At 34.2% G+C, this 14,932-nt stretch overlaps 1 protein-coding gene across 4 annotated transcripts in view; it reads left to right on the plus strand.

The window, feature by feature from the left end:
• The first annotated feature begins 995 nt into the window (after window positions 1-995).
• The window catches only part of LOC150101862 (transducin-like enhancer protein 4), a 271,453-nt gene continuing 257,516 nt past the window's right edge, over window positions 996-14,932 (plus strand). For 2 of the 4 annotated variants that reach the window (XM_090400928.1, XM_090400930.1), the window contains exons 1-2: window positions 997-1,644; window positions 2,464-2,532. In XM_090400928.1, coding sequence (XP_090257054.1) covers window positions 1,624-1,644; window positions 2,464-2,532 — 90 coding nt within the window. In that variant the 5' untranslated portion in view covers window positions 997-1,623. Of the gene's footprint in view, window positions 1,645-2,463; window positions 2,533-14,932 lie in introns of all 4 variants that reach the window. The other 2 variants (XM_090400931.1, XM_090400929.1) reach the window with 2 other exon arrangements.

Below are 14,932 nucleotides of genomic sequence, written 5' to 3' on the forward strand. Positions count from 1 at the left end.
TGCATTAATAAATATTCTACTTAGAATGGACTAAGGTATTGACCAGTCGAATAGCAAAATATTTACTTAAAATCGAAGAATTTTCAATAAAGATCAAACTCAGAGTCGTGTGACCCCATTATGTAATTGCCTGAATGTGCTCCTTAAGCATTTAAAAGTGGTCTGAAAAAGAAACATCAAGCACAAGAAAGAAAGAAAAAAAAAAACGAAAACAAAAACAGTTTTAAAGCTGGTTAATTGAGAATTACAATAATTTTATGTTCCTCTTAAATTTTCTATTGCGTCTCCAATGAGCAGATTATTTAGGGTGGTTATCACACTCCCCAGACTTTGACTTGTTAAAGAGTGTTGAAAACAAACATCGCACTATTCATAGCGAAAAGGCGTAATTTCCTCAGAGCGTTTAACAAAGCCTTAATTCACTGCCGCCTTTTTCCTTTGGACTCTCCAACGCTTCCAGGCTGTAATTAATGCTACTTTTGTTTCTGGCCGTAGTGTGGAACTAATTCCAGAACAATTTGACACTGCTCGTCGCCTTGGCTGGGTAAATAACTTGTCGCTAATTACGGCCAACACCTTCAATTTACTTCACTCTACTGACTATATTCAAAGCGAGCCAGATGCATTGGTGAGCCACTTCTGCCCGCAGGGAGGACTGTTTAGTTGATTTGGAACGCTACTGGGAGCTTCCCTGTTAACCGATTTCTCTCTCTCTCCATGTTTTTCCTGACCTGTCATATTTACCAAGCACACTCCACTGGTTATCAAAAAACGAACGTTCTACACTCCTTTGATAATGAGGATCTTAGCTTGGCTGGTGTGGCAAAGCGGCGGAGAAAGAGGCGGGGCCAATGGGTCACCTCGTTTTGAGTGACAGCTGCCACCGAGCGGTGACGTCATAGGCGGAGCTTCTCGCTGCCGCCTTTCTCGGCAGGGTTTTGATTGGACGGCCTCTCTCCGTCGTAAGGTTCGCGGTCTGGTCGTACCACGTGGGATTGTGAAGACACCGCTTGTGGACGGTCATGTTTGTTGATAAGGCTGATCATTGAGTGGGGCCATATTTGGTGTAAGGATTTACTGGGGGACCCCCCTCCTCCTCCTGTCCCGTAGTAGGTCCAACGGGGCGACTTGACCTCACGCTCTGTGTGTGGCATTTAGTACTGCCTCGGGGCACCTTTGCCGTTTTCACTTGGCGACCGTCGAGAAGCGTCATCTTTTTGCGCGCGCAAGTTGAGGAGGCATAGCGCCTCGGCCATTGCAGTTCACCTTGGGAGTTGGTATCTGACGCGCGGAGAGTTGTTCGCTGGTGGCTATATCTGCTAAAAACGGCATGACGGGGACGCTGGTGTGAAGACAGGGTTGTCCACAGTGATAAAGCAAGGAACAATGGTGTAGCCTTTTCCGTCGACGCTCGGTAATGGACGCAGGTGGTTTTAACGGTCACAGAAAGGCGAAGTTCTGCTCGCCGTAGCGAAAAGGCCGACTGCCAGGGCTGTTTTGTATCGATTGCCCCAGCTACACGTAGGGGAGTGTTAAGAGCTCGAGAGAGTAGAGAATCGTGTCAGCGCACGCCTTCCTGCCTTCGGCCTAGCTGTCGACACCGACCCCGCTCTTTCTCCCAGGATGTACCCTAACCGTCACCCGGTAAGTTATTCTCAATGCGGTCACCCGTTTAGGCCTAACATTACCTACGTCTCTTGTTAAACATTGTTAACTGTGTGTTTGAGTAGGCTTAGCCAGTTTCGCGTAGATCTCATACCGAAACGGATATTTCTATCGCTCACTTCAAATACACATTTCTGTTTGCTTTTTCCCCCCCCCTCTTCTTCTAACAACAAATGACCACTTGGTCGATAAAGGTGTTTTATTTTAAATATCTTTGTATTGAGCTTTCATACGGTCGTAAAGTGGTGATTCACTTCGATCTACTCCATGGCTATTTCTGTATTTAATAGCTGGGTATGAACAGGTGATTGCTCACTTGCCAAAACACACACACAAAAAAAGGTTTTTTGTTGTTAAATTAATGACGATCTATTGAAATCCTTTTTATATATTGAAATCCTTTTTATATAAAATAAAAAACATACAAGTTGATTTTCACAATCCAACAACAACAACAAAAAAAAAGATTTAAATACACTGAAATTCAATTGCTGCTTTTATTTTCTTATAATTAAATTATGCTTTTAGATTATTGGTGTATTTTTTAAAAAATAATGAAAGTGTTTTAAAATATGAAGAAAATTATCAATTTTTGAAACATCTTAAAAGTAATATCTTTATATAATATATATAATATAACTATAGAAGTTATACTTTCTAAGTTTCATATATGTCATGTAATCTCTTTATTATTCATAAATCTAGCATTCATATACTTATAAATAATATTTAGAATTCACAGGCAATCGGATTTTTAATTTAAAAAAAATTAGCTAATTTTTAATTCTTCTTCTTAAGGGAGAGGGATTAATGCCATTCCATGGGAATGCATTTGGAACAACGCTGGGAATTCTGGGACCTAAAGAGGTACCGTAATTTTATTTTTTTGGCTTAGCTATGAGTATGGAGCCCTAACACCTGGCTAATTCGTTTGATCAAAGACAGAATCTGCATGATATTAACATTAACCATGCTCTTGCATTGAGAAGATGCGTAGAGTAGGAGCCTTTATTAAATATGATCGTGGCTTGTGAGATTTCCAGACTGACTGTCTAACAAGTGTATTACTGTAACCACAAATTTGATTTAATTAACCCTGTTAGCGTTCTCGACACAATGACGGGAAACAGAGCACTCGACAGGACACTTGTTCAATTTTAGACTCGAGCAACTATTATGTATTCATCATATAAACCAACTGCTGATGAATACACACGCACATCTTATATAAGATTATCTTGCTTTATTGCGAATCTTTTATGGGTTTGTTGAAGGTTTGGGTAATAGTGACAACTCGACTACAAGCTAATAGGAAAATTAATTTCAGATCCGTTTCGTTCGGTATGTTTTGATGTTAATTTGACCAACATCCTTGATATTTCAGTTCCTTTTGTCATTTTACTTTTAACATACCGAGATTGCATTTTTTTTTAACTATAAGCAAATCTATTTTTTATTACGCTGTACATAATGGGAGGAGTAAATCTTTAATAGCCATTCTGAGGCCTTTGTTTTGAACTCCAATTATAAGTAACATACATGGAGGATTATCGCTTAGTAAACGCGCGCCTATCGATAAAAACATTTTATAGCCTGCTGGCAATGTGCCAACTCGATTGTTATTTATGTCATTTGTAATATTAACGGTTTCCCCTCCATTAATGTATTTCGTTTAGAGAAAGTACTGAAAGTATTTATTTGTAGTAAGAGCACTTATAAAGAAAGTCATTCCCAATTTTTTTTTCCCCCGATTAATTCACTCCGTTGGTTTTCTAATATGATTATTTTTCGATTTCTTCTTATTACCTTGGAATTTATGTTTTTGACTTAACACACTTATAGAAGTATTTTGATTTATGTTGTTAGTGCTTCCTGATCAACAGTTATATTAACAACATTTGATATTCATATTTATTACTAATTTTGTCTGTTTGATTATATTAAAGCATGCTAACCTAATCTTCATCAAAATATAGTTAATTGAAATACCATAATTTTAGATAATAGATTACAAAATTTAAATATAATGATACACCATATACCTGTACACATCATTTGAGAGCAATTCCAGTTCTAAACAAAAAAAAGTTCATTGACTTTTGTGATTCTGAACCCTGATAATCCAGAGGGCAGCAGATGGCAGTGCTGTAGCCAATCAAGTTTTAACTGAGCATCGGCTATTGCCGTTACCCCGCCATGACCAGAGCTTATAGCTCAATAACACCCTATCCATACATTTTTTCTACAGATAACGGGGAATATGAAAAGCATCCTTACTTCACTCATCTACACACACACACACACAAAAAAACAACTTTTGAACACTTTCATGCTTTAATAATATGAGAAGAATAATGTAATGAAAGTGAATTATAGACTACGTAGGCAGATGTATTATAAATACAAATATCATCAGTTTTCTTGATATATTCCTTATATGGCTTAAAGGGGCGAAGCAAGAATGCTTTTGATATTCCTCGTTGTCTGTAGAGGACAGTGTACGGATAAGGTGTTATTGATCTATAAAGCTGTGATCATGGCAAGAAAGAAACAGCAATAGCCGAGCCTCAGTTAGAACTTCATTGGCTACAGCATCACCCTCCCTGGGTACTCATTTTAGTCGCCTTTTACGACACGTATGAGCTGCATTGGTGCTATTCTTATCCCGGCAACCACACGGGGATTTTCTTGATATAAATAAAAGAAAAATAATTTATAATGCACATATACTCTATAAAAAAAATGAAAGGTGTAAGCAAAATAACATAATTTGGAATGTATATATATAAAAAATTTAAAGGTTTAAGCAGAAATAAGAAATATATATATATATATATTATGATAATATTTTTTTAAAATATAAAATTATATACATAATTCAATATAACTAATATAATTTATTATGTATAACAAATTATATATAATACTCTTATTATACATATATAATAGCTAAACTAAACTCAGGAAACAAAAATACTCAGAATAATATGAAACCAATTTTAATCGATGTGCGATAATTTAAAATCAAATCACAATCATCCATGGATGATTGTGATTTCTTAAAGGTGTGAGATGAATTTCATCGCCCAGTTTGAGAACTCTCGACTTGCTTATTGGAGGCCTGAAGTGGCTTGAAAAAGTTCCATATTTGGTCTCTAGAGCAGGATTTCCTAATGATATAAATATAAACAAAATGTAAATTTAAAATCGAAAAAAACATTTAGCCAATCCAGGGCATTAATGTACTATAGGTTTACAGTATTTCGTGGGTGGAATCACATAAAAATTATCAATAAATTAAGTAACAAAATATCACAGTAAGAAAAAGTATCATAAAGAACGAAAACCTGCTCGGAAATCAAAGTTTATAAATACAAATACACATATACACCCACTATAAACTAGTATATGTATTATATTAAATGCGAAGGAAAATTATGAATGACAGGAAGGTTGAGGAATCGACCGTGAGATGGGATGATTAATACCCTTTGAGAGTGATGAATGGCAATGATGTAGCCAATGAAGTTCTAACTGAGGCTCGGCTATTGCTGCTACCCTCCTGCCATGATTAGAGCTTTATATAGCTCAATAACACCTTATCCCTACACTGTCCTCTACAGATAACGGGGAATATGAAAAGCATTCTTGCTTCGCCCCTTTAAGCTTATCGCTTAGTAAACGCACGCCTATCGATATATATATATATATATATATATATATACATCTCATTTTGTGAAAATAAGATGATAAAATTGCTTCAGTATCTGGTGAATTAGCAGGAAGAATCAGATGACGGCAAACACTTGGTACAAAAAAGATGAAATAATATATGCTTGCAAGACAGGTTTAACACCAAATCATTTGCACGTGTTTATAGGTCATTGTTTTTATCATTTGCATCGACAGATGGTGTGTTGTTATAGCTGACATCGACATGGCAACTTTTCCATTGATTTCCGTATTTAAAATGAGAGCCATTTCCAAATCCCGGTTTGTTTACTTGTCCTTCTTATTGTACGATTAAACAGTATTTTTTAATATTATCTACAACAATTCGCAATATATACAGGAAGGAATCTTACAGAATAAACTTAAGTGTGATAAGTATTCTTTTGCCCCCTTTCTCTTGGCAATAAATTTTTCAATAGGGCATTCTAACGTTCGATATGATAGAAAGCATACATTGAAGTTGGACAACTTATTGTAAACTCTATTGTTGTATTGGCATCGTAACTATAACCTGTTCCACGGGTTTACAGTGCTATGTAATTAGAAGAAAACCGGAAATGGAGGATTCCTAAGTGCTTCTAATGACCCAAGAGAACAACTGCATTGTTCCTACTCTCATGGCATACCACATGTCAAAGAAAGGGTGTGACTTGCATCACGCTTGACAGATGGATAGGTCGGACGAACGACAGCATTCAAGACAAGCAAGGGGAATATTATGAAATATCTCATGATTACTGGGTTGAGTTCGAGGTGTTTAGCTCAGTATAAGTACGGTGACATTACATTTTTAGCATAAAAAATGGTCGTAGCGATTCATTTGATTTTATTTATTGACTTCAGTCATTAGATTTAAGTTCACCTAGAAGTGGAGCGCGCACACACACATCGCTTCATATATAAAATTAATGTCTCTTTACCTTTGGGGATTATTCTGATGAGTTACCTTTTGAACTAATTTTGATCATTGACCAAATATGATGTAGTAATATCCATTTGATTGCCAGTGGAGAATTGAATATTCATATTGACTCCTTTAATATCACTATATTTCATTTTAGGTTTCATTTTAGGATGTAAATAGATGTTTTTTTTTTTTTAATAGTAAATCATGGTGCAAATAGATCGTAATAAATCCGTTTCATTATTACTGTTCTATGTTTTCTTTGCAATTTATCTGCTGTTTAATATCTGTAAAAGAAAAATTAATAAAACGTATGTTGTTTTCTGGAAGAAACCAAAAATGGTGGTTCTCATCATTATTTTTATAAACGCGGAGTTGCGTTTCAGAAGCGTAAGTCACTGAGCTATCATGACTATAACCAGGCGCTGAGAAGTGACAGATTTTCAGAATTTTGAGTCATGGCAAAAAGAACCATGATCAGTCACCAACAACTAGAAGTTCGGTATTCCTTTTCTGCCACTGCAATCACCAAAAACACACTCGTACATTTTATCCATCAATCAAAGGATACACTTTCATTATAACTTCATTCCGCTTTGATTGCATTCCTTTTTTAATAATGTCCATTATTGCAATTGTATTCCTATTATAATATTATCATTATTCCTGTTATATAATTATCGCTAAAATCAGTTCAAATCATGTTTGAACAAATCAAATCTATACAAAAATAATATATATAAACAAACGCATTACTTGCATAATTATACAAACGAAATACATACAACATAATAATAATAAATTTATAAATGCATCTATTTCAATGTACATGAAACAAATGCAAATTAAGTTCTTAAAAGAACTGGGCGATGGATTGAGTCCTTGACTCTTTATCCCGTCATCTGAATGAAGAAAATCTGTGTGGATGGGGTGTTATTGAGCTAAAAGCTCTAGTCATGGCTGGGTAACGGCAATAGCCGAGCCTCAGTTAAAACTTCATTGCCATTTGTTACCCTGGAAGTCCTAAAAAGGACTTTTTTGGTTAGATCAACAATGCAACCTTATAAGGACTGGCTTAAAGGGGCGAAGCAAGAATGCTTTTCATATTCCCCGTTATCTGTAGAGGACAGTGTAGGGATAAGGTGGTATTGAGCAATTAAAGCTCTGATCATGTCAGGAGGGTAACAAGCAATAGCCGAGCCTCAGTTAGAACTTCACTGGCTACAGCATTGGCATCCATTACCCTCCAAGGGTATTGGATTGGATGAATCAATCCTCCCCACAAATGCAAAGTTATCACTACAATAAATCTATTTCAATGCATACAAAAATGAAAACGGTGTTTTTATAAAATTATAATTAAAATTAGAAAATAAGAAACACTGAATCAATTTTATTAATATTAAATAACATATTATTACTAACATTAAATTATATTCCAATTATTTTAAAAATTCAAACATAATATATTCAAACAAAAACAAAATACATAGCATAATAATAAAATTAATATAAATAAAGATAATAAATGCATCTATATCAATGTATATGAAACAAATGTAAAGTCCTTAAAAAGACTGGCGAAGCAAGAATGCTTTTCATATTACCCGTCATCTGTAGAGGACAATGTAAGGATAGGGTGTTATTGAGCTATATAAAGTTCTGATCATGGCAGAAGGGTAACAGCATTAGCCGAGCCTCAGAACTTCACTGGCTACGGCATTGTCATCCATTACTCTCCCAGGATACCCATTTTAGTCGCCTCGTACGACATGCATGGGCTACATTGGTACTATTCTCATCCCGGCAACCACACGGGGACAAACGTTATCACTAAGATGAATCTATTTCAGTGCATATAAAAACAAATATGGTGTTTTCGGACATTTCTATTGTTATGTCTAATTAAAATTAGAAAATAAGAAATATTAAAGTAATATCATTAGTATTAAATAATATATTATCGTTTATAGTAATTGTATAATTATATTCTAATTATTTAATGATTTATTAGCATTCGTTTATATAGTATTTTTTTTATAAAGAGCAAAAATATTAAACCTTTTAATTATCAGAAAAAAAAATCGAATGGAAAGGGAAAAAATGTATAGATAGAATGGAAGCGTTATTGTAGACTCGTATTAAATAAATATTAAAATCTTCCTAACTGCTGGGCACAGTGGTAAGCCAGCATTACTTGCAACTAGTAGTTTTCCGTTCATCATTCTTTGAAACAACTGCTGCCTTTTAAATGTATCGGCATATTGAGTTTATGTTCCAAACACAACACACACACTCATACATACAGATATACTGTCGTGCTTCGCAGATTCAGTAAATAGTTTGTTTTTAACACTGGAGTGTGTATCAGTCTCATTGTTTCATTTTTTGTATGCGTCAATATTCGTCCTGTGTGTTTTATCGTTTGTCATTGTATCTGACATTATTATAATTGTATATTATTATCTTACGCAACAAAGACATAACAGTAAAAACACAAAAAATACGAGGAATGATAAGCAAGAATAAATATGATATTTGAATGTATTCTAACACCTATATTTTGCATGCTTTTTCAGCAAAACAAAAAATTAAAAAATCTCAGAAATTTGAAACTTAAATTTTTTTTTTTAATTTCAAATTGTTATCACGATTATTATGATAACGTTTTAATAACCGAACAATAACATCCTATGGAACTCTATCCTAAGCCACAAGACTAGGATAGTATTCTCAATTATCACGGTTAATGATTTGATTAAAGATATCCACTTTCTTCTTATTTACATACATTCTTAAATCCCTACCACTCTATTTTCATGTTGTTCGGAGATTTACTCTCCCATACAAAGATTGTGGCTAGTTTTTCTTTCTCTTTCTGCCATATTAACCTAATTCGGGATAAACTATATATCTCAATGAAGCGATGATACGAATACTTTCACTGAACGTTGAAAATAAGTTGGGTAAAAGCCCCTGATAACAAGATGGATGCCGTTCATGAGGAAACAGATAACTAGCTGTCTAGCTAAAGACAGTTAAATACCATCGATGCATGTGCACAGCATTCTACATTCCTTGGCATCATTTGTGACGCATGTCACTTTAACCATCCCTTGTCATGCTACAGTAGCCAACAGTAGAAAAAATAGAATGTAGTCTTACTTACCCATTACCAAAAGAATTACAGTATTTTCATCGATATGTTCCATCTTTTTTTATCTAATTAAGTGGTGATTTGAAATGTCTTTCTTATGTACTACAAAACAATGGCGCAGAAAGGTAAATTGAAATGATATCAATGATTTGCTGGAAAATGCAAAATTCAATTGTTGCATTTAGTTTTGAATGGTTGGCTTGAAAATTCACACAGTTGTGTTATTTATATCACATGGCTTTTGTATTTTTTTTTCCCTAAGAAAGAAAGAGAGTAGGAACATATTTCATATTTTTAACTTTCATAGGAAAGGTTAACATTTACTTATCAATGATGCATATCTGTGAAGGAATAATTTATGAATTTTTAGCTTCAATTAATTGAAGAGTAGACTACGTTAAAAAAATCATAAGCTATATAAAATCAATATTGAAAAAAAAAAGGAAAAGAAAGTGCATTTAATGAAATTAATTCTATAAATTCTTTGTCATTGACTGAATCAACAATAAATAAACGATTAAGTGAGTAAATAAACATAAACAATTAATAATAACAACAACATCAATATTTTGAAGCTTAAAGCGATCCCAGTATTTTAATATTATTTTATAATAAACTGATTTCAAAGGAGAAATTGTTTAAGGGGAAGAATTTATGCTATTTATTTTCCAGATTTAAAATTTAAAGGTTTGGAATAACAACAATAGGAACGAAAGTAAAATCAGTTCGACATTGGATCTGTCGTCTTATATGTTTCCCACGGAATCCAATCCACAAGTTAAATATGAACGAGTTTCTTATTCCCATCCATGGTACTAGCGTAGTATAGGTTGACCAATCTCTCGTGGATTAGTTCCCCCATTAAAAAGAAAAAAATAAAAAGTAAAAAATATTTTTCCTAAACATGAAATGATTCATTTTTATACTTATACAAGCTCTCAAATGAAATTTTATTGTATTCTCATGTTATTAGAATTAAAAATAAATTAACAGTTGTTTCAAGTTAGAACTAAAAAAAATATGAAATATAAAAATTAAAAAAAAAGCAGATATATTTCTGTAAGTATTTAAATAATTTTACTTTTTCTTCCCTTTCTTTTCCCACCTTTTGTTTAATTATATAGTGCTAAATGAGGAAGAGTTAATTCCGATCTTTTATTTACATCTTGTGTAATGATACTACGGATTTTTCTCTTATTATGTTTACTGTCATGCTATGGTTGGCTAATGGTCCCGAAATCCTTTATTAATCGTCTTAACAACTTAAGGCGTCGTTTGTATGTATTATCAAATGTTTTCGTAGTTAGGCTTGAGACTGCAAGTCAGAGTACTACGTCTTTGAAATATTACTAAACTACTAATGAGCATCACGTTGTAAAAGCTATTTTTTAAAGCACTTTTAACCACTGATAGGACATTTCTTTTCTGATAGAAATGTTAAAATAATTATTAAGGGCATTCATTTCTCGATACAAAAAAATATATTTAGATATATACACGAAGGGATAAGATGGAAAAACAGATAAGTAGTTTTAATATGTGGACACCAAATGCATTAAGTAACATAAACTATTATTATTATAATTAATATTATCTTCATGATGTTGAAATTTATTCAGGGTTGAAACTATGGCCGAATAAAGTAAGGCTAGTCTACGTATGTTATTATTATTATTATTATTTTTTTTTTTTTTTTTTTTTTCGCTTGCTTTTGCGGGGCTAAAAGCCTAAGTTATCGTGAGGTTGGATAATTAACATTTGGCTGGGGAAAAAACGATACCTATGGTCGGAAAGACCATAGGGTATCGTCGAAATTTGTTCAGAATGTTATCACCTTATATCTTTTGAAAATTCCATGATAAAGAATTTAATTTGTTACCAAACCAAGTCTTTAGACTTAAGATTTAATTTTTTCTAATATTCGTTACGATGTGCAATCAGATAATGACAGATAATGGCAGGTAGTTGTACCAAAAACCTCACTGGACTAGAAGAGCAGATCACATTGCTAAGGAAGTGGGGGGGGGGGGAGAAACAGAAATGAAATTTATAAAAAATAATAATTAAATAGTTCCATTTCTACTAGATATAAATACAAAACGAGGAATATAAAAACAGAAAAAAGATAAAGAGTTGAATAGGAACAAATATAAAAATGCACAAAAAAAAAAAAAAACAGATAAAATTCATCTCTGTACCTTAAAGACCAAAAAAAAAAAAAAAGCTACAATACAGTAGAATAGAGATTTACCTGGACGAAAAGAGGGTGGTGGTCACAGAATGTACGAGGCCTTTACTTATAAAACGAAAATGCAATTTACTAGCACGAGCTGAGGATCTCCAAGAACAAGTTAAAATTTACTGAAAACTTTGCAGCAGTAATGAGCTAGCTCACTCCCAGTGCGATATAAAAACTTTCGCTAATAGGCTGAAACAACACACCCAGCGATAGCTGCATGAGCTTGGGAGAATAAATAAAAAGTCGTACAAGAGGGGAAAAAAATAGACTTCGTAAAATATAACGAACAAACCCAACTTCTTTTAAAAGAAGCATCTTTATTAAGTTATAAATAAACGATTAATTAAAAGGATATGTATCCAATATTCCTCTACTAACTTTAATATAGTTTTATATTATAAAAAATAAGGTGTACTATATAACGATTCAAAATTTTTTCTGAAAAAATCTACAAATTTAAGAAAAGTTCCCAAGAATTCTAAATATATTTGTGACTTTTTATTTTATGATAATCCCGTGAAATAGTTTTAAGCTATAGTTCATTTAGTACTGAGGTCGGGCTAAAGGTTAAACCATTTGGAAAGAGAAACTAATAATGCCCTTCTACTAGTCATTTCAGCATCTCATAAGCATAGTGACTTTCGTACACAGCGCAGTTAAAATAATCTATTTCTATTAAGCTTCAAATAAATGATTAATTAAAAGATATGTAACTCATGTTTCTCTATCAGCCTCTTTAATATAGCTTTATAATATAAAAATAAGGTGTACTATACAGAATTTAATTTTTTTTGTACGATACACCTTATTTTTTATATTAGGAGAATCGACCGTGAGATGCGGTGATTGATTCATTAATGCCCTTGGGGGTACCGGATGGCAACAATGCAATGCTGTACCAATGAAGTTTAACTGAAGTTCGGCTGTTGCTGTTACCCCCTTGGGCGATAAGTTTTTGAGTTCGCTCTCTTAGGGTTTTTGCCTTAAGGGAGCACTTTGAGTCTCCGGGGAAAGTGTTCTCCGGCACGGCCCGCTGAGGGGTACTTGCTGGTGAATTATTTTCCTCGGAATATGAGCGGTTCTGCTCAGTGGTCGGGGAGCCCGTCACTGAGTGGAACCAACGCTGAGATTAGGACGGTCTTTCGCCCACTATGGAGTGGCCTAGAGATCGTCCGTATTTTTGAGATTTCACCTTTACTTACATAGTCGGTGATTGATTTTATATGAGATGCCCATATATAGGGTAACGGATGGCAATGCTGAACCAATGACGTTTAACTGAGGTCGGCTGTTGCTGTTATCCTGGGTAAATGAGTTCGCTCTCTTAGGTTTTGCCCTAAGAGAGCACTTTGAGTCTCCGGGGAAGGTGTTCTCCGGCACGGCCCGCTGAGGGGGCTTTGTCGGTGAATTATTTTCTTCGGAATTTGAGCGGTTCTGCTCTGTGGTCGGGGAGCCCGTCACTGAGTGGAACCAACGCTGAGATATGGACGGTCTTTCGCCCACTATGGAGTGGCCTAGAGATCGTCCGATTTTTTGAGATGTCACCTTTACTTACATAGTCGGTGATTGATTCATTCAATCCAATACCCTTGGAGGGTAATGGATGGCAATGCTGTAGCCAGTGAAGTTCTAACTGAGGCTCGGCTATTGCTGTTACTCTCCTGTCATGATCAGAGCTTTAATTGCTCAATAACACCTTATTCCTACACTGTCCTCTACAGATAACGGGGAAGATGAAAAGCATTCTTGCTTCGCCCCTTTAAGCCAGTCCTTATAAGGACTATAATGATATATATGGGAGAAGGCGGTGATTAATATCCTTGGAGGGTAATAGATGGCAATGTTGTAGCCAATGAAGTTCTAACTGAGGCTCGGCTATTGCTGCTACCCTCCTGCCATGATCAGAGCTTTAATAGCTCAATAACACCTTATCCCTACACTGTCCTCTACAGATAACGGGGAAGATGAAAAGCATTCTTGCTTCGCCCCTTTAAGTCAGTCCTTATACTTATATATAATGACATATCTCTATGATATATATATATATATATTCTCATTATCAATGACATTGCGTCAAGTAAATCATATTCCTGAGACAGTCGTAGTACATATACAAATTGAAGTAAAATACCAGAAAGGAAGTAAGATTAAAAATTTATATTCTAAATAGACTTAATTTCAGATTTGAAATTCTGGTTTAGTTCTCACTGACCGACATATCTGTCGTGAAACGTCTGAGGCTGTGTTATTTTTGCGTTGGAATGACACAATGTTGATAAAAGCATTGCTAATTGACATAAGAAGCAGTGTTCGTAAAGAAACTAATTTCTTTATTTTACAGATATCTCATTTTTATTATAATGGTTCAATACAATACATGCCATCATCGTTATCGAATTCCTAATATGTATCATTAGAGTGTGTACAAAGTATTATGATAGATACTTCATGAAAAAGTTATATCTCTATTCACTTCAGTACATCATTACAATACATGCCAGTATGTTTATATATATATAAATTAAGTGAAAAAAATTTGTAATTAAAATACTTGTTTGAGAGTGTAGGAGAAGAATTGTTTGAGTTACTGGACTGGCGAAGCTACTGGGCCAGTGTATCGTAACTGTCAATCCCTTGTATTTTTCCTGGCTGTTTTGTGGAATGAACAGCCAGAGTTTTCGGAAAGTAGGCGTGGAGAATACTCAGCATTCTAAACGCATATACTATCTACAGTTACCTATACTAGGACTTCATTTAAGGATATTGAAAGTGTTATCTGAAGAGGTCTTCTAGAAAATGGTCGTACATACAATTGCCATAAATTTCCCGTTTTTGTTAAAATCGAAATATTGTTATTCGTAGCATGTGAAGCAATTACGAAAATTCATCAAATATTCATTTTCAAATGTAATCCTTTCGATTACGTTAAACTAATGATCTTATGAAAAGTAAGTGATAATCTTTGTTTCATTGATATCTCTACTATAATCCTGTGTGCAATCTTTAAGCGTGATGTTCCTTAGATTGAATAGACTTCTGAAAAAAACGCAATGGGGGGTTTAAATAACACAGAGAGAGAGAGAGAGAGAGAGAGAGAGAGATTGAGAGAGAGAGAGAGAGAGAGTCGTAGTATTGGAAGTGCCGCAATAGATTTCGTGCATAGTTACCATGAAAGACAACGCGACATGAAGCTCATGACATATCCTTAAAATGAAAAGGAGAAAAAAAAATGTAA

The sequence above is a fragment of the Typopeltis vanoorti genome, chromosome 11, assembly GCF_054136105.1.
Source record: "Typopeltis vanoorti isolate ZY-2024b chromosome 11, IOZ_Tvanoo_1.0, whole genome shotgun sequence".
Classification (NCBI taxonomy): Eukaryota; Metazoa; Arthropoda; class Arachnida; order Uropygi; family Thelyphonidae; genus Typopeltis; species Typopeltis vanoorti.